This window comes from Salvelinus sp. IW2-2015, linkage group LG7 (assembly GCF_002910315.2).
Source record: "Salvelinus sp. IW2-2015 linkage group LG7, ASM291031v2, whole genome shotgun sequence".
Classification (NCBI taxonomy): domain Eukaryota; kingdom Metazoa; phylum Chordata; class Actinopteri; order Salmoniformes; family Salmonidae; genus Salvelinus; species Salvelinus sp. IW2-2015.
Window position 1 is genome coordinate 25,037,316 of NC_036847.1, and position 19,070 is coordinate 25,056,385.

Here is a 19,070-nt window from a genome sequence, read left to right on the forward strand (position 1 = left end):
AAACATGGGTTACCCCGCCTCTGTTTTGGTAAAAAGCAATGGGCCTGGGGAAATGTAACCCCTCTCAAATTCAGACAGGGCTGTGGAAGCAAGGACTCATCAATGATATCAAAATCATCGTTTTAACCATGTTTTGAGGCTATATAGTGTTTGTTTACATTTCACATTGTTTAAAAACATTGGTGTCAAACACCCTTATATTTTTGGTTCTGCTGGGGTATGACAGTTGAAATAAGTTCATGAAGCATATTTATATTCATATTTATAAGTTATATTCTTCAAGAATCAATGGGTATATATCATTAATGTATAAGTGGATGTAGCAACTGAGGATTMTAGCTTTTAAGCTAAATGTCCATCTCCCACTTTATCATAAAATGTGAATTTGGAAGAAAATATAAATATACAATTCAGTGTACTGTATTAAGCTTTTATTTTTAAATAACTATAAAAAGTTTATCACAATTTTAACATTATTTGCCCATGTAAGCAGCATAATGTACAGCATAATGACGAACACTCTTTACAAACCTAAAGAAAAATACTAAATGAAAGTAGAAATTGTTTTGACTTCTGTTTTGGAGAAGATCAAAACTGTTCAGTTCTTTTTCAAATAATGTAAATGGCTGAGTCAAATCAGGGTACTGTACAGGCAAGCAAGATTATGTGGAAAGTTGGGACACTGACACAACCACTTTCAGCATTCTGCTCTTGTCGATAACTTGTCCAGTTTCATACTTTATGGGAGTCAATACCTTGTGAGTACTGGTTTTAACAATAAAAAATAAAAGGCTGATTGAAATGATTAAACACCATGATTAAATCAGTTTGGCAGGAATGTCTTCAGGCTCTCTTCACAGACCCTTCACTGAGGGGAAGACTGTACTGAGGGGACTACATTCAATCAACGCGGATTGATAGATCCCGTATACTGCTAATAAAAATAAAGTTTAGTTAGCCCCAATAATATCCAGATCCCACCAACATTACACCCTCTAATGCAATGCCAGTTTCATACTTTTTGGGCTACCTTGACCATCTCCTGTGTCACAGTCAGGGACTTTCCAGTCTAGCTTGCGGCCTTTCTCATAGAGTCCCTTCAGAACTTTGCGGACTTCGTCGTTCCCTCCTCCACGACTCAGTTCCAGGTACTTCCTGTACAGAGCAAGGGCAGTCCGTGCGTCCTCAATACTGTCATGGGTCTCACCTTGGATGTTAAGGTCTGGAGAAGCAAGTAGAAGTTTGCCATTTCACACAATTTGGTTGTTACATGGATTAATTTGGAAAATGTCAGACTAAGTGGTAATTTCTATATGACCAAAACAGTGGTTGAGGAGTATAAGCTCTTACCCAGAAAGTACCAGGCGAGGAAGCGCAGAGAGATCATCCTCTTACGAGGCATATGGAACAGATAGACTGTGTCAACTACCTGATCCTTCAGCACCTGAGCAATGTACATCAAAACAGAGATGAGCTCCCACACTCCCTCCATTGAAATGACCCCGTCTACTGTTAATCTAGCTAACCTATAGGGCTGATTTCCTGGACACATATATGGACACATATTAGTCCTAGACTAAACAGCCATTTTTCAAAGCAGATTCCCCATTGAGCATGCTTTTAGTCCAGGACTAGGCTTGATCTGTCTCCGGGAAACCGGCCCATAATCTTTACTAAAACTGCAGCCAGGGGTATAGAAACACAGGTAAAATTGGGTCCATTTAAAAATCAGGTAAATTAAGTATACAAACTTACCAGCAAATTTATAACCCGGAAGTCCTTCTGTAAACCATGGCCAACAAAGCRCACTCCGGTGTCAATGAGGAAGCGCAGCTTCAGGTATGTTGACTTCAGAGTGGTCAAGTGCTTAGAGGAAATCTTAGCATCCAGGTCCCCTGGTTTGATGCCTGAGTACTGGGTCAGATAGTCCACCACCTGCACCAGCAAAACAGTGAGGAAGAATAAACTTTAAGAACTAAGATTAGTTAAATCTAGGTCGCTTTGTTTGGAAGCTGTCACATCAGATTTTACTGCATAGCAATAATTATCTGGACATCCATCCATCCTGTTAAAGTAGTCATTATTATTGCCAGGGCGAGAGGGGCTGCATTACCTGCTCCTGAGTAGAGATGTAGTCATCGATGAACGGTACTCCCTCGTTGGGACCCTGACCACGCACGCAGGTGATCCGTGCCACAGACATCTGACTAGGCTTAATGGTGGACTTGGTGCCGTCGCTGCGTAGCTCTGCCTCCTCCTATATAAAGACAGTATCCGGTCCATAAGGGGGAATTTAAAGAGTGGATCTCCAAGCAGAGCTCCCTGATGTATCACTGTTGTTAATTATTATCCTCATTGCTATGCTGCCCCTATTATACACCTAATACACCAAACTGATCCCGGATCTGTACCTAAAGGAACCTTCTACCCAGATACATTGTTGACCTAGCATACTCTGACTTACAGTACATTCTGAAAATATTCAGACCCCTTGACATTTTCCACATTGTTACGTTACAACCTTATTCTAAAACGTATAAAATCAATTCCTAATGTATCTACAGACAATACCCCATAATGACAAAGCGAAAACAGGGTTTTATACATTTTTGCAAATATATTTTTATTTTACAGAAATACCTTATTTTCATAACTATTCAGACCCTTTGCTACCTGTGGTACATTCAATTGATTCGACATAATTTGGAAAGGCACAAACCTGTCTATATAAGGTCCCACAGTTGACAGTGCATGGCAGAGCAAAAACCAAGCCATGAGGACAAAGGAATTGTTCGTAGAGCTCTAAGACAGGATTGTTTTCAAGGCACAGATCTGGGGAGGGGTACAAAAAAAAATCTGCAGCATTGAAGGTCCCCAAGAACACAGTGGCCTCAAACTTTCTTAAATGGAAGAAGTCTGCAACCACCAAGACTCGCCCAGCCAAACTGAACAATCCGGGGAGAAGGGCCTTGGTCAGGGAGGTGACCAAGAACCCGATGGTCATTCTGACAGAGCTCTAGAGTTCCTCTGTGTAGATGAGAGAACAACCATCTCTGCAGCACTCCACCAATCAGGCCTTTATGGTAGTGTCCAGACGGAAGCCCCTCAGTAAAAGGCACATGACAGCCCGCTTGGAGTTTGCCAAAAGGCACCTAAAGGACTCTCAGACCATGAGAAACAAGATTCTCTGGTCTGATGAAACCAAGATTGAACTCTTTGGCCTGAATGCCAAGCGTCACGTCTGGAGGAAACCTGGCACCATCGCTACAGTGAAGCATGATGGTGGCAGCATCATGCTGTGGGGATGTTTTTCAGCGGCAGGGACTGGGAGACTAGTCAGGATCGAGGGAAAGATGAAGTCTCTGAATATCCTTGAGCAGGGGTTCTTAAACCTTTTGACAGTGCAACACTGAGGTGATGCTCAGCATTGACACTGTTTCTGTACTTGAGAACCCTGACTTGCATAGGTATGTGGTGCCAAACTGGATCTGAACATCTACTGCTTTCTCAGTCAGGCAGGAGACTGCTTCCTGCTGAAGATGAGCAACCCAGAACTGTGTTCGTCTCAAAAAGCATCTTGCTTCAATCAGTTTATTCCAGTTCAGAATAAAACGTATTACTTGCAACAGTTCCAACCTAAACTTGTTTTAAACAATCATTTCTACAGTAAAATGTACAGTAGGCCTGAATTTTCCATCTTCATCTGTACTGTTTCTTATCAGTAGCTAGTTAGCTTGCTTTGGCTAACGTTAGTTATTAGCTGTGTAACGTTACAAGGCCTGGGGATTGTTTGAAAGATAAACTCACATCTACTACAATGAGAGATAGTACTCCATTATTTCTGTTTATCATCACCTGTTATAAAATTACAACAATGCCTTTTAGTTGACTTACTTTTCCACTTTCGAAGCACTGTTTCTTAAAGCATTCTGCCCTGTTCTGAAATAATTCCCTGGGTTAACCGTCATGTTTTGCCTGGATGTTTGGTCAGGACGTGTTGTTTTATTAATTTGTTTGTTTTGAGATACTCATTACTAAGCACTTCCCCACACAAACACATTGTGGGCGCTCCTCGTTATTTCTCAAAGTTTGTATGAAAGAGACAAAAAAGTAATCACTGTATATGCGTTTCATGACAATTGAGCTCAGTCAGAACCTGACAGAGCTTGAAAGGATCTGCAGAGAAAAATGGGAGAAACTCCCCAACTACAGTTGTGCCAAGCTTGTAGCATCATACCCAAGAAATCTCGAGGCTGTAATCGCTGCCAAAGGTGCTTCAACAAAGTACTGAGTAAAGGGTCTGAATACTTATGTAAATGTGATATTTCAGTTTTGTATTTTTAATACATTTGCAAAAAATTCTACAAACCTGTTTTTGATCTGTCATCATGGGGTATTGTGTGTAGATTGATGAGGGAAAAAACGAGGGATGCACCGATATTACATTTTTGGCCGATACCGACATCCAATATTTTCCTTGCCAAAAAAACGATAACGATAACCGATATTTTAAAAATAATTCAGCCTTTTAAGCATTCTAATACAGTTAAATAGTTAACACACACACACTTGGACGCAGCGGTCTAAGGCACTGCATCTCAGTGCAAGAGGCATCACTACAGTCCCTGGTTCAAATCTAGGCTGTATCACATCCGGCCGTGATTGGGAGTCCCATAGTGCGGCACACAATTGGCCCAGCGTCGTCCGGGTTTGGCCGGGGTAGGCCGTCATTGTAAATAAGAATTTGTTCTTAACTGACTTGCCCAGTTAAATAAAGGTTACACACACAAACACGCCACACTGACCAAAGAGTAATTTTGTTGGCATTTACGTATGTCCCCATTACCAGTAAAACATAATCAAAACCTATTTCTTTCACTTACTTGCTGTGCTGTTTCGTTGTTAATTTGTTCAGTCGTTTCATTCTCAACCAGGATTTCATCATACATGTCAAGCAGTGAAGTTTCAGCTCTGTCTGTCCGTGGCCTCTTCCTCAGTGACCACTGTCACTGTGTCCGTTTCCATCTTGTCCAGCCGTGTATGTAATATTTCAAGGAAAATCTGAAAAATAGTGTGTACCGGGGCTCGACCAGTCGGCGAAAGCCAACATCATCCATGACAGAAGATGGTTGATTGTCAAGAGCAATGAATTCCATTATCTTGGCGTTAATGGTTTTCACCTTTGAGTTGTCTCGCTGAAATTTTCTTACTCTTTCAAATGACTGCTCGACTTGAACTTGTTTAGTTCTTGGAAGTGTGTGCTTAGTATTTTTCTGCTTTTGTTCTGTGTAGCGCTGTATTTTTCGTGGCGTCGTTACGTCATCTACTTACATTATATAGGTATGCACGTCAGCTTTGATGTTGGCATTTTTAGCTAATATCGTCCGATTCCGATATGCTCACCAATATATCGTGCATCCCTAAAAAAAACGATTTAATCTGTTTTAGAGTAAGGCTGTAACATAACTAAATGTGGAAAAAGTCAAGGGGCCTGAATACTTTCCGAATGCACTGTATACTCTAAACCTAGCAATCACACCTGCCAGACTGACCTGGTTGAGGGTGACAAACTCAGCGTCCAGTCCCACGAGGTCTCCGGCCTGGGGCATCTCACTGACCATGAGGGGGATGAACGTGGCGTGGCTCTTCCTCTGCTTCCGCGCCAGCGATGCCTCTGTCAACAGCACACTGGCCTCAATGGGGTTCTTAACTGGGGAAGACAGACAGGCATCAAGTGTCGGGGTGGGCATGTTCTTAAACAGGTAATGAGTGCAGTCATACACAGTACCACAACCATCCCACATCTTCACAGAGGATGTCAAGGTTATGTTGTGGAGTGGCATGCACTAAAGCAAATATCTACTGCTGAAATTACCTTATTTATTTTATATGATTTAAATGTAATCCTGTATGTATAATGTATGGCAATCCACGGTCATGTTGACCCTGATCAGATAAATGAAGAAACTGTAACTGACAATGAGTGGATGGCTTACTGCGTAGGTCGTATTTGGAGTGGTAGTTTCTCTTGGCGTAATACAGGATGGCTGGAAGCTTCCAGTTCACATCAAACTGTGCTGCTTCAGCCTGAGACACATGAACAAAAACAAAATACAAACACAGTTATATTTGAGGAATTGATAAGAGCTCATTTATTGATAAGATATTTGATATGTTGATTCAGTGAGTCACCAAAGATTACCTTGTCAATTGGCTCAATCAGGAAGTCATTGAATAGATACCACTGCTGATGTGTTACCCCCTTACACCGCAATATCAACAAAAAGAAGTTAGTCAAATAAGATTTTCAAAATATTGTTTTTAGCACTTTTAGCATTTCATTCTCCTTTTTTATTTTAATACAGATAGATTGTGGCTTTTATCAATGTAATTGTCTACATAATTTCCATTGAAATATATTTCCTTCTTTATTATTTTCCCCTAACCCTAGTAAACTAATGGACAACAATACTTATGCTTCCACTTCCAGCTTTTACATACTACATACATTTCATGGACAGTATATTTTACATTAGTTAACTATTGTTTGTTTTTAGTCCCAGCCTTCAGCCAAACTTCAACCCCTCACATCTTATCACTGTAGACTATCCAGTTTTGATTTCTAAAATGCAAATGAATTACTTAAAAATCATACAATGTGATTTTCTGGATTTTTGTTTTAGATTCCGTCTCTCACAGTTGAAGTGTACCTATGATAAAAAAATTACAGACCTCTACATGCTTTGTAAGTACGAAAACCTGCAAAATCGTCAGTGTATCAAATACTTGTTCTCCCCACTGTATATAATTGGTCTATATATATCTATTGGTTGCAAGAATTTTGTATAATAATTTTAATTAAAACTTGAAGTTTTGAATCCSGCGTCGTTTTGTGTATCAGTTCATAAACCATGTGCCATGGAATCGGTACATAAAAAATCTCCTCCCAACTATTTTGCAACCTGTATGGCGCAGCTGTCAATTTTTTGGTCCTTAAATGAAATTTTCTTTAGACAATTTTGGTCTTAAATTCAGGACCAACTGTCAAGTTCCTTACCTTCTCCCCTTTTCACTTATCTCCTCCATTTTTGCAGTAATGCTACGATCAGTTGGTTGTAATTTTGCATAGCGCAGACATTTCCATATATTTTTGTTAACTGCATGTGTGACACAACTCCACAAGTCCTATTTAGGATATCATTTACAAAGATTATACTTTTTTTTGTGTGTGAAATTTTACCCCCTTTTTCTACACAATTTTGTGATATCCAATTGCGATCCTATTACAATCTTGTCGCATCGCTGCAACTACCCAACGAGCTTGGGAGAGGCGAAGGTCGAGTCATGCGTCCTCCGAAACATGACCCGCCAAGCCGCGCTTCTTAACACCCACACGCTTAACCCGGAAGCCAGCCGCACCAATGTGTCGGAGGAAACACCGTTGAACTGTTGACCGAAGTCATCATGCAGGGGCCTGGCCCGCCACAAGGAATCGCTAGAGCGCGATGAGCCAAATGAAGCCCCCCCGGGCCAAACCCTCCCCGAACCTGGACGACGCTGGACCAATTGTGTGCCACTCGGGAGGCCCCTGATTATACCATTTTTAAACACTTTTTCCAATTTTAATTTWAATTTTTATCAATTAGTATATTTGAGGTTAAACTGAAATTGCAACCAGCTTTCTATAGCTTGTTTTAAAAATAGTGATATTTTGGAGATTATTTCATTTTCAAATAACCGAAAGTGAGAGGTTGTAATCTGAATGAAGGAAAAAAAGCAATTCTTGAACACGGGGTGAGACATCAGATTTAAGTAAAGTTGGATTAAATAGTTTTTTTACTCATCTATCTCCACACAATACCCAATAATGACAAAGCAAAAACAGGTTTTTAGAAATTTTTGCAAATGTATATAATTTTTTGATATCTCACTTACATAAATATTCAGACCCTTAACTCAGTACTTTGTTGAAGCACCTTTTGGCAGCGATTACAGCCTCAAGTCTTCTTGGTTATGACGCTACAAGCTTGGCACATCTGTATTTGGGGAGTTTCTCTCTTTCTCCCATTGGGGTTATATCCTGCCTGTTTGGCCCTGTCCGGTATCGTCGGACGGGGCCACAGTGTCTCCCGACCCCTCCTGTCTCAGCCTCAAGTATTTATGCTGCAGTAGTTTATGTGTCGGGGGCCAGGGTCAGTCTGTTATATCTGGACTATTTCTCCTGTCTTATCTGGTGTCCTGTGTGAATTTAAGTATGCTCTCTCTTTTTCTCTCTTTCTTTCATTCTTTCTCTCTCTGAGGACCTGAGACCTAGGACCATGCCTCACAACCTGGCCTGATGACTCCTTGCTGTCCCCAGTCCACCTGGCCATGCTGCTGCTCCAGTTTCAACTGTTCTGCATGTGGCTATGGAAGCCTGACCTGTTCACCGGACATGCTACCTGTCCCAGACCTGCTGTTTTCAACTCTCTAGAGACAGCAGGAGTGGTAGAAATACTCTGAATGATCGGCTATGAAAAGCCAACTGACATTTACTAGTGAGGTGCTGACCTGTCGCACCCTCGACAACCATTGTGATTATTATTATTTGACCCTGCTGGTCATCTATGAACATTTGAACATCTTGGCCATGTTCTGTTATAATCTCCACCGGCACAGCCAGAAGAGGGCTGGCCACCCCTCATAGCCTGGTTCCTCTCTAGGTTTCTTCCTAGGTTCTGGCCTCTCTAGGGAGTTTGTCCTAGCCACCGTGCTTCTACACCTGCATTGCTTGATGTTTGGGGTTTTAGGCTGGGTTTCTGTACAGCACTTTGTGACATCAGCTGATGTAAGAAGGGCTTTACAAATACATTTGATTGATTGATTCTTCTCTGCAGATTCTCTCAAGCTCTGTCAGGTTGGATGGGGAGTGTCACTGCACAGCTATTTTCAGGTCTTTCCAGAGATGTTCGATCGGGTTCAAGTCCGGGCTCTGGCTGGGGCACCCATAGACTTGTACCGAAGCCACTCCTGCGTTGTCTTGGCTATGTGCTTAGGGTCGTTGTCCTGTTGGAAGGTGAACCTTCGCCCCAGTCTGAGGTCCTGAGCACTCTGGAGCAGGTTTTTATCAAGGATCTCTATGTACCTTGCTCTGTTAATCTTTCCCTCGATCCTGAGTAGTGTCCCTGTCACTGCCTCTGAAAAACATCCCCACAGCATGATGCTGCCAACACCATGCTTCACCGTAGAGATGGTGCCATATTTCCTCCAGATGTGACACTTGGTATTCAGGCCAAAGAGTTCAATCTTGGTTTCATCAGACCAGAGAATCTTGTTTCTCATGGTCTGAAAGTCTTTAGATGCCTTTTGGCAAACTTCAAGCGGGCTGTCATATGCCTTTTAATGAGGAGTGGCTTCCGTCTGGCCACTCTACCATATAGGCCTGATTGGTGGAGTGCTGCATAGATGGTTGTCCTTCTGGAAGGTTCTCTCATCTCCATAGAGGAACTCTGCAGCTCTGTCAGAGTGACCATCAGGTTCTTGGTTAACTCCTTGACCAAGGCCATTCTCCCCCGATTGCCCAGTTTGGCCGGACGGCCAGCTCTAGGAAGAGTCTTGGTGGTTCCAAACTTCTTCCATTTAAGAATGATGGAGGCCACTGTGTTTTTGGGGACCTTCAATGCTGCAGAAATGTTTTCATACCCTTCACCAGATCTGTGCTTTGACACAATCCTRTCTCGGTGCTCTACGGGCAATTCCTTCGACCTCATGGCTTGGTTGTTGTTTTTTTTCAACTGTGGGACCTTATAAAGACAGGTGTGTGCCTTTCCAAATCATGTCCAATCCATTGAATTTACCACAGCTGTACTCTAATCAAGTTGTAGAAACATCTCAAGGATAATCAATGGAAACAGGATGCAGCTGAGCTCAATTTTGAGTCTCATAGCAAAGGTTCTGAATACTTATGTAAATATGGTATTTCTGTTTTTCTAAAAACCTGTTTTCACTTTCTCATTATGGGGTATTGTGTGTAGATTGATGAGGATTTCTTTTTTGAATCAATTTTAGAATAAGGCTGTAACATAGCAAAATGTAGAAAAAGTCAAGGGGTCTGAATACTTTCCGAACGCACTRTATTCATTATATAAATAGGCCCGTTTTAATTTTGTCTGGCTTGCCGTTCCAAATAAAGTGGAATATGTTTTGCTCATTTCATTTAAAAAACAAGTCGTTAGGTATAGGCAAAGTAAATGGGCAAACTGGGATATGACTAAAGAATTAACCAGGGTGATTTCTCCACAAATGGACAGGTGTTGTCCTTTCCATGGTAGCAAAATCTTATCTAATTTGGCTAACTTTCGATTCAAATGTATTGTAGTGAGATTATTTCTTTCTTTCCGTTGATGTTCTTACTTTGTCTATAATAGATCTATCCATCCACTCACCTCTTTTCTGATGTGATATGTCTCTCCCACTTTGATGTGTGCTACCAAGTTGCCTCCGGTGCGAGCGTCCAGTACATGAGGAACAGTAACCACCAAGTCATAGAGAGACGCTCCTTCAGCCTCCTCAGTGGAGCTCAGCTAAAATATTGATAAAAGTGTTGTCATTTCAACAACAGACATACTAATACAGATCATTCAATCAAACTATGAAACCAGTACGGCAAAACAAAAACAAAGAGCAAAATGGAAAAATCATGGAAGTCTTGAAAAATGTTTTAGTGAGTGAGCCTGTGAATGTGAAGTAGTTATTGGCCCTTCTGTGTCTTTCACCYCCTCTCCCTCTGGCCAGCTGCTCATCTCCAGGCCCTGGCTTTTGCTGATGGACATCTTCAGAGTGAGAGGGATCCAGATGTGACGTAGATCCTCCACTCTGGTGTCAAAGGTCAGGCCCTCCGTATTGACCAGCTCCTCCCTAAACAACATGAAGGTCGTCAAAAATGCAATGAGAAAAATTTGAATTTCAGTTTACTTCCTGAATTGTCTTTACATTTACATGACATTTTAGACATTTAGCAGATGCTCTTATCCAGAGCAACTTACAGGAGCAATTCGGGTTAAATGCCCTGCTCAAGGGCACATTGACAGATGTTTCACTTAGTCGCCCATAGACATAGAATAGGCTAACCCGATGCAGGGTAATATTTCAAAAACCAAAATGTCAGCTCATTTTTTTAACAAGCTTTCCCATCAATATATATATTTTATCATCCTTACTCTAAGCACCACTCATGTGGTTGTGGAGGTTCTTTGGGCTTAGGGGGTTCCATTTCCTCTTTCTTCTTGGCCTTGATGAAAGCATACTGTGGAGAGAGGAACAGGTTGATTCATTCTAATAACTTTGTACCAAAATATTATTGACACTGGAAACACAACAAACTTCATTGGGATAAGAGTTCTAATTGAAGTACTAAATATCTAATGTGCTAATATAGCTAATATCTAAACCAAATAGATGGCCATCATGTCATTGTAAATATCAATAGCAGTCTGCATTCAGCATTTCAAGAGCTTGAGATTAGAAAGTTACATCTGCAAAAAGATGATTTGGAGATAATTGGCTTTAATAAAGTTCTGAACCCTCATTGATTTCAATGGTGTCAGCAATTTTTATCTTGTATTCTTTTGAACTTAACAACATTAATTGGATTTAGAGTACTATATAGATAGAAAACGTTGAACAGTACAAGGCTATGTCAATAACTCAATTATGACAAAAATGCAGATAGAACCAAGCTCTCAATTTGCCATTGTAGGAGGAAATACTCAAGTGGTCGAATTGACTGATCATGAGTTTGATTTGGATTGGAATTTGGGGCTTACCTCTGCCTGAGCCTTCCAGAACTCAGCCTCTTTGACACTGTTCACCTCACAGTTAATGACCAGTACATCAGGAAGGCAGCGGATGTTCCGAGTCTGCACCTACAGATAGACAGTTAGAGGGGGATAAAACACATTAAAGAATCGACTCAAACAATAAATAAACAACCCATTTTTAAACAAGGGTCACTTACTGTGGGCTGGTACTTTTCACAGTTCTCACACCACGCCTGCGTACTCTGCTCCAGACATATACTCTTCTTCAGGATCTCAGCAAAGTCGTACTCCTTTATCGTCTTATCTAACAGAATAGGATTTAAAACACCAATATATGATCAATAAATACAAATAACATTGATACTAGTCAAATGTTGGCAGAGTAAAGATAATTTGGGGAAAACTTACCAAGTGAGTTCTGCTCAGGGTAGTGCATGGTGAAGAGCAAGGTGAGAGAGGAGCGTACTGTCTCCTTTCCACAGCGACACAGGCTGCTGTTCTCAACCTCACACCCAAACTGCCTTCCAATCACAGACTCTCCTGAGGAGCCCAGAACACTGTAACAAATAAAGCATCAAAAGGAGAAAAAGCGGGCCTCCAGAGTGGTGCAGTGGTCTAAGGCACTGGATCGTAGTGCTAGCTGTGCCACTAGAGATCCTGGTTCGAGTCCAGGCTCTGTCGCAGCCGGCCGCGACCGGGAGACCCATGGAGCGACGCACAATTGGCCCAGCGTCGTCCGGGTTAGGCCGGCAGGGATGTTCTTGTCCCATCGCGCATTAGCGACTCCTGTGGCGGGCCGGGAGCAATGCATGCTGACACGGTTTCCAGGTGTACGTTGTTTCCTCCGACACATTGGTGCGGCTGGCTTCCAAGTTAAGCGGGCATTGTGTCAAGAAGCAGTGCGGCTTGGCTTGGTTGTGTTTCGGAGGACGCACGGCTCTCGACCTTCGCCTCTCCCGAGTCCGTACGGGAGTTGCAGCGATGGGACAAGACTGTAACTACCAATTGGGGAGAAAAAAGGGTAAAAAATAAAAATACAGAAATTAAGAGAAAAATAATGAAGCCAAAGTCATCACTAAACACACCAGATGCTCTAGTATACACTAAAGAAATATTTAGTTATCCACAAGCTGATTTAATTCCTATCATTGATAGTGTAATAAACGCAAATCATTTTAAAGAATATCTGTTAGTTTTTTGATTGCTTGGGCGTAAAAACGTTAAAACAAAAGTTCAAATGTGCAGTAAAAATGTGTGCAAATTATCAGTGTCACCTGCTGCTGGCTCCTCGGTAGGCCTGTGGCCCCTCCTGCTCCTGGGTCTCCTGGTGGAGCTGGGTGAGGATGAAGCGGTTCCAGCTCTGGATGAGACGGCCCAACCTGGCCTTCCCCGTCTGCTCATCAGAGTCAGCCAGGATCAGACCCAGGGCAGACGCCTCCGGGATAGTTCGGAAAGCTCTGAGGAAATTACTGGCCTGTGAGAGGAGACAGTGGTTGCAATGAGTGAATGGCAATGGGAGTAGGCAGCAGGACGGTTTAATTATGGTCACTCAGTTCAGTGCATACATACACATTATTACAGTGGTCTATTACCACTCTATTACAACTCCATCAAACTGTCTTTATTTTGAAAAAATAAAGTGCTTTAGTGCTCTATCATGCAAAGAATATGTTATTTTGTAGGGATAGAAAGATAGGCCATAGGACAGAGTGAGATGTGTCATGGCTATTGGTGACTACCTGACAGGGGTCTCCTCGTGACAGATCTAGCATGTGGAAGAGGAAGCCCAGCTCACACGCCAGACAGAACTCCTTCTGACACAGGTGGTTCTGGACCAGGCAGCGGATTGGCTCCAGGAAATACAACACCTAACCAATCAGACACACAGGGGGAAAATACTCACTGTTATTTGTAAATGGGAACAAATAATGAAATAATATACGAATAAACATGGATAAATCAACCGTATATTTACGCTATATAAATGAACGCCACACATTTCCGATTCTCACCTGGATCATACAGTTACAGTAAGCATTGGGAATGTGAGGTTCCAGGCCAGCAAACAGGGTCCTGTTGTAATGTTTGAAGTCAAAGTCTTCCAGCCCAAGTTTGGAGTATTTGATGGTGACCTGATGGGCACAAAACAATCAAAGATGTAAGCTCTTATCATTGACACAACAAGCTAATCTCAAAACCACATTGATAACACAAATCCCACATAACACAAATCCCATACTGTTGAACCACACATTTCACATTTACAAGTAGATAACAATGTAATAAGTAAGGGACACACCTTCCTGTATTTTTTGGGCACCATGTAGAGGTGTGGTTCTTCATCTCGACCAATAGGAGACTCAGGAACCCCCTGATTGTAGTTGTCAAAGTCCAGCTCCACCTCCTTGATCTTGTAAGGAACCTGAAACACAGCAAACAGGAGAGGATGTTTATACAAGCCAAGCATAGTTCAGAACCCAACTCTTTCTGAGACACTGAATTTGAGACACGGAATTTGTGGATGATTGACGTACCTGGTTCCGGGGACGGGTGTGAGGATTGGGGGCGTAACCAATGAACCCGACAGTCTTCATCGTACGCAGGATCTCTGGGTCCACTGGGGGTGCTCGTCTGGAAAGAAAAAAGGTGAGAAATATTTTGATACTTACTTTAACTTAGTCATCCTTCGGGCACAAGACATCTATCAAAAGCCAGAGAGCACTGCCCTCCTTGTGAAGGGACATTTTGAAGAGAGGTTGGTGTTACCCCAACTCAAGAAGCAGTGAATTCACCACATAGCCTACTTCAGCAGATCAAAGTCCCCAAAAGGTCACAAAACTTGTCTTAAAACAATGTGTTACCTACCTAGGGCTGGGAGTGGCCTGTGTGGTGACCCAGTCTGACAGTAGTGGCTCTGAGCTGGTAAAGGGCATGGGGATGAGGGACAAGGGCAACAGGTCATGGCTCCAGTCCAGCTGAGGCAAGGAGTCCACCAGACAGGGCAGAGCAAATTCGGTCTCCCGTGAATAACCGTTGTAGGAGACCTCTGGGGCGTCTGACCAAAGGTGCACACCTCCCCCAGAGTCCCCAAAGGCCAAAGCCTGCTTGCTGGAGGACACGTCGAAGCTCATGAGCAACTGGCCAACGGTGTTGACATGGAAGACATCAGCCAGGTTGGCTAGCCCAGTGGGTTCACAGAATTGACACTGTCCTGGGGATGGAGGGAAAAGAAAGTCAGTCTTATTTTCTGCATTCTCTGATAAATACAGCTAGCAGGCTGCACAACAAACACATTCTCCATTTGATCAATACCGGTCTGTGAGATGATGGCCAGGCGTGCCGTGTACGTAGGGATGAAGCGCAAGAAGAGGGGGTCCACGTGCACCTGGAGTGGTGTCACAGCGCGCATCATGCGCAGGTCAAACACCATGAGGAAGCGGTCACACGCTAGTTCGTTCATTCCTCGACTGGAGAACCCACACGCAGCCAGGAGGTTGCCATGGACATCAAAGTCTGACAGGCTACCGGAGAAGGCATCAAACTCATGTTCTAGCTTGAAGGTGCGCAGGTCACAAAGCGACACCTGGTTGTGTGGAAGGCAAGAAGGTGAGATATATACGAATGGTTAAGGATGTAAAAAATATAACTAGTAACATCTTCCAAACACTGAGAAACATGAGTGGCCTTGGGCCTCTCTTGTTGTCCTTACCTTCCCAGATGTGTTCCCACAGAATAAGAAACGATTGGACTGCCGCATGATAGCTACCCCTGGAGCCTCGACCGTAAACTAGGCATAGGAAGGAAAGATCACAATATGTACAATTATTTACCTATTGAATCACTTATTTTTAAGAGCCTATAGGCCAAAAATGTATTGCATCCTTAGAGTTAGGCCTATATTTTCACATGCTGGTGTCATGCAATACCTTTTGTGTCTGCTGCACAGTATTAAGGTCAAATTCAAGCACATAATTCTGTAGTCCACCCATGAGCATTGCGTTGTTTTCTGTCATAAGCAGACTATGCATGTCAGCTCCCTCCTCCATTCTAAAATACACACATGAATTCATTATGACAATTACATTATACTGTACAGTATTCAAGATGCACATTCAAACTGATTTGAAACTATAACATGTTTCAACTAAATGTTGATTTTTGTAAGCATCCTTTCAGCACTCACCTTTGAACCTAAGTTAACATGGGTGTATGGTTTGCATAAAACATTTAAAAGAAATGTTCCCCAACTAAAAAAACACTCAAACTGGACCATTTTATCTCCATCTCTTCATTCAAAGACTCAATCATGGACACTCTTACTGCCAGCTGTGGCGACTTTGAGTGATGTATTGTTGTCTCTACCCTCTTGCCCTTTGTGCTGTTGTCTGTGCACAATAATGTTTGTACCATGTTTTGTGCTGCTACCAATTTTTTTTTTTACCTTTATTTAACTAGGCAAGTCAGTTAAGAACAAAATCTTTTTTTCAATGACGGCCTAGGAACAGTGGGTTAACTGCCTTGTTCAGGGGCAGAACGACAGATTGTTTTACCTTGTCAGCTCGGGGATTCGATCTTGCAACCTTTCTTGTCGTGATGTGTGTTTTGTCCTATTTTTTATTTTATTTATTTTATCCCAGCCCCTGTCCCGCAGGAGGCCTTTTGCCTTCTGGTAGGCCATCATTGTAAATAAGAATTTGTTCTTAACTGACTGGCCAAGTTAAATAAAGCTTAAATAAAAAGATAAATAAATCAGTAAGAAAACCACAATAATGTGAATGATCATTTGAATTCAACTCACAGGTAGTCGAACATGACAAGGCCTCCACGAGTTTGGCACTTGAGATTACTCTTAGAGAGAAACAGAACCCCCGTCTCCATGCTCTGAATCTGACGAATATCATCAGTTGAGTGCGCCTGGAAAGAAGAGTAGCGACCCATTGTGGGACCAAAGAAGGACATTCCATGCCCCTATGGAAAAAGAGAGTGGGGAAACAAGTCTGTATGGTAGAAAAATTTTGCTGAATAGCCCATATTGCAAATGTACACAAAAAGTGGCAGCTGAAACCAAACAAACATTTGTGGACGCACTTCATGTTCCAAGTACCAGTTGATGGATTCTGGGTTCTGACTCCTAAAACTTCAAATAGGGTTAATTATCAGGTATCCTATTGAAATATTGAGTGCTATGGTATAGAGAGGGTTTATACCAGAAGTTAATGGTTATCTGTAGGAGGAAGGTATATGGTGGGTGCAATTAAGTTTGGAATGTGCTGAGTACAGGGAAAATGATCACTTGTGGCAGCACTGATAAGAGGAGTGAGCACTTTGGGGCAGAGGTCAAGTCAGATGAAGTGGGGAAGAACAGGTATCACTAAGGTTCTGTCTAGCAACAGAGATGCATTGGCTGTTCAGATGTGTAGGAGACTCAGCATAGGAGAAAGGGTTAAATATCAGTGCTTGTGTGAATATGTCTTTTGTTGGTTCAGCTGTTCGATCCTTTGGGAAGAATAAACTTGGTTTAAGCTTTCATAGTGTATGTCGAGTTCTTACTTTGATAATTAGAACCTAACACAGTAATACCCTATATTCTGGCATAATAATTTGTCTCTTACCCTGTGGTTCCCCATCCAGAGCAGCTCCTCTTGCAGGTCAAAGTGAGTTGCTGTGACAGGAACGCCCACTTCTGCATGCACACTGTGGAGTTCTGAGAACATCCCTTCCATCATGTGCACAGACTCGGGTACGGCCACGGTAAGACCATCTGGATTGAGCTCCACACCTTGCAACAAGACAGGATTGAGCCGTGGGTCCATTGAGGGCTCCATACCTGGCTCTAGACTCCCATGGAGGGCGGGTGCGTATTCACCCATCCCTGGGTCCAGACCGTCAAAGTTCATCATGAGGACAGCTGACCTAAAAAATAAAATGGGTGCATGTTGTTCAGGCTTGCATCTTGGCATATATACTAACTGTATGAGCCAGTTAACTATAGGTTATGAATTATCTTTGATAGCATTCTTATTACAACACCAATGGCCTCTTGGTGTTACAGCTAAACTGGCCCTGTCAGCATGCCTGTCGGTCACCTCCTAGCTAACTAGCTAGTTATACCTACACTCACTAAGCATAATAGGTAGGTCGTCAGGGCTATTGTTGTTGGTCTGCTGGATTCGTGAGCTAGGTAACAATATTGCTAGCACTGGATTGCAATAGTACAGTGTTCATTATATTCAAATGCAATGGAAATAGGACAAACTAGTTAGCTAGCTAGCTGTATCGGCCCAGCAAGTGCGGCTTTCAAGCAACTGTTGGCTAGCTAACTAGCTAGTAACCGTTAGTTGCGAGCTACAGCGCTACAACTTGGATACAACTCCTAAGAATCCCATTCTCAAAATCAATGGAAATTAATAAATCAATCGTTTACCAAATGTGTATATGTACACTGTGCCCCAAATAGCTTATCAATATCAAGTGATAATTGTGTTATGTAGACTTCACTGGAGCCATAATTGTTTCATTCATCATAACAACCAAGTACTTCCGGAGCAAATAGTGTAACATTCACGAAATGACAAAGTTCAGAACCAACCCTCAATGTTAAAAGCGTTGCAGAATACATATGCCGGTAGATTGACGGTAAAGTGATAGTTGCCGAGTGTTATTTTTTTTAATTAAAAGTAAATTAATTCACTCTCTCACCTCTTTGCCTGTGCAGTAAGCTTACAGAATTGAATGTTTTATTATAATTTTTGTTGTCAAGCATATGGCTTATGCCTAGGCCAAATCTAGACCTAGTAAAATGTGTATTTTAAACCTGAGTGGGAATCAGAACATATTGTATTGTAATACAGGCCTGATGGCAAGTGTTCGTGTTTTGGGAGTTTAATGTTCAACCAATTTTTAAAAATATTTTTTTGTTTTGATCATGCATATTCATGCATTGGCTTCACCATACAAGTGGAGTTGAATTACTTGACGATCTACATTTTCTTCCCTTCTCTTTCCTTATGAAATAAAAACATGTGCTCTAAAATAATAATGGCATTACTCATTGTGATATTTGTCTGTGTACTTTTCAGTGTAGGCCTAACCCCACTTTTAGTGGTCAACAAAATATTTTTCTCTTAAGAATTTGTTAGAAGCAAGCAGATTGGAAGCCACTACTGTACAAAACACCGTTTGGGTCTTTGCGTGTCAAAATATTATAATAATAAATACACATCAAATGTCAAATAACATTATTTGACGTGTCAAATAAGCTTGTTGACCAAT

General features: G+C 42.0%; 1 protein-coding gene across 3 annotated transcripts; it reads right to left on the reverse strand.

Moving 5' to 3' along the window:
* Window positions 1-416: 416 nt before the first annotated feature.
* LOC111966698 (PAN2-PAN3 deadenylation complex catalytic subunit PAN2) lies at window positions 417-18,336 on the reverse strand. Of its 3 annotated transcripts, XM_023991562.2 has the most exons (25): window positions 18,223-18,336; window positions 17,411-17,711; window positions 16,597-16,766; window positions 15,725-15,845; window positions 15,508-15,585; window positions 15,111-15,381; window positions 14,664-15,009; window positions 14,333-14,429; window positions 14,098-14,220; window positions 13,811-13,930; window positions 13,538-13,666; window positions 13,073-13,272; window positions 12,207-12,355; window positions 11,996-12,102; window positions 11,805-11,903; window positions 11,199-11,284; window positions 10,755-10,896; window positions 10,425-10,562; window positions 6,203-6,262; window positions 5,997-6,087; window positions 5,553-5,710; window positions 2,114-2,257; window positions 1,756-1,935; window positions 1,351-1,444; window positions 417-1,222 (listed from the first exon to the last, which is right to left on the reverse strand). In XM_023991562.2, exons 2-25 carry the CDS (start codon window positions 17,696-17,698, stop codon window positions 996-998), a joined length of 3,618 nt encoding a protein of 1,205 aa, XP_023847330.1. In that variant the 5' UTR covers window positions 17,699-17,711; window positions 18,223-18,336; the 3' UTR covers window positions 417-995. The 3 variants fall into 3 exon arrangements, 2 of the variants coding, with proteins under 2 accessions (XP_023847330.1, XP_070300669.1); XR_011480214.1 differs by lacking the exons at window positions 417-1,222; window positions 1,351-1,444; window positions 1,756-1,935; window positions 2,114-2,257 and adding exons at window positions 4,967-5,061; window positions 5,332-5,420; XM_070444568.1 differs by lacking the exons at window positions 417-1,222; window positions 1,351-1,444; window positions 1,756-1,935; window positions 2,114-2,257 and adding an exon at window positions 4,958-5,420.
* Window positions 18,337-19,070: the final 734 nt, after the last annotated feature.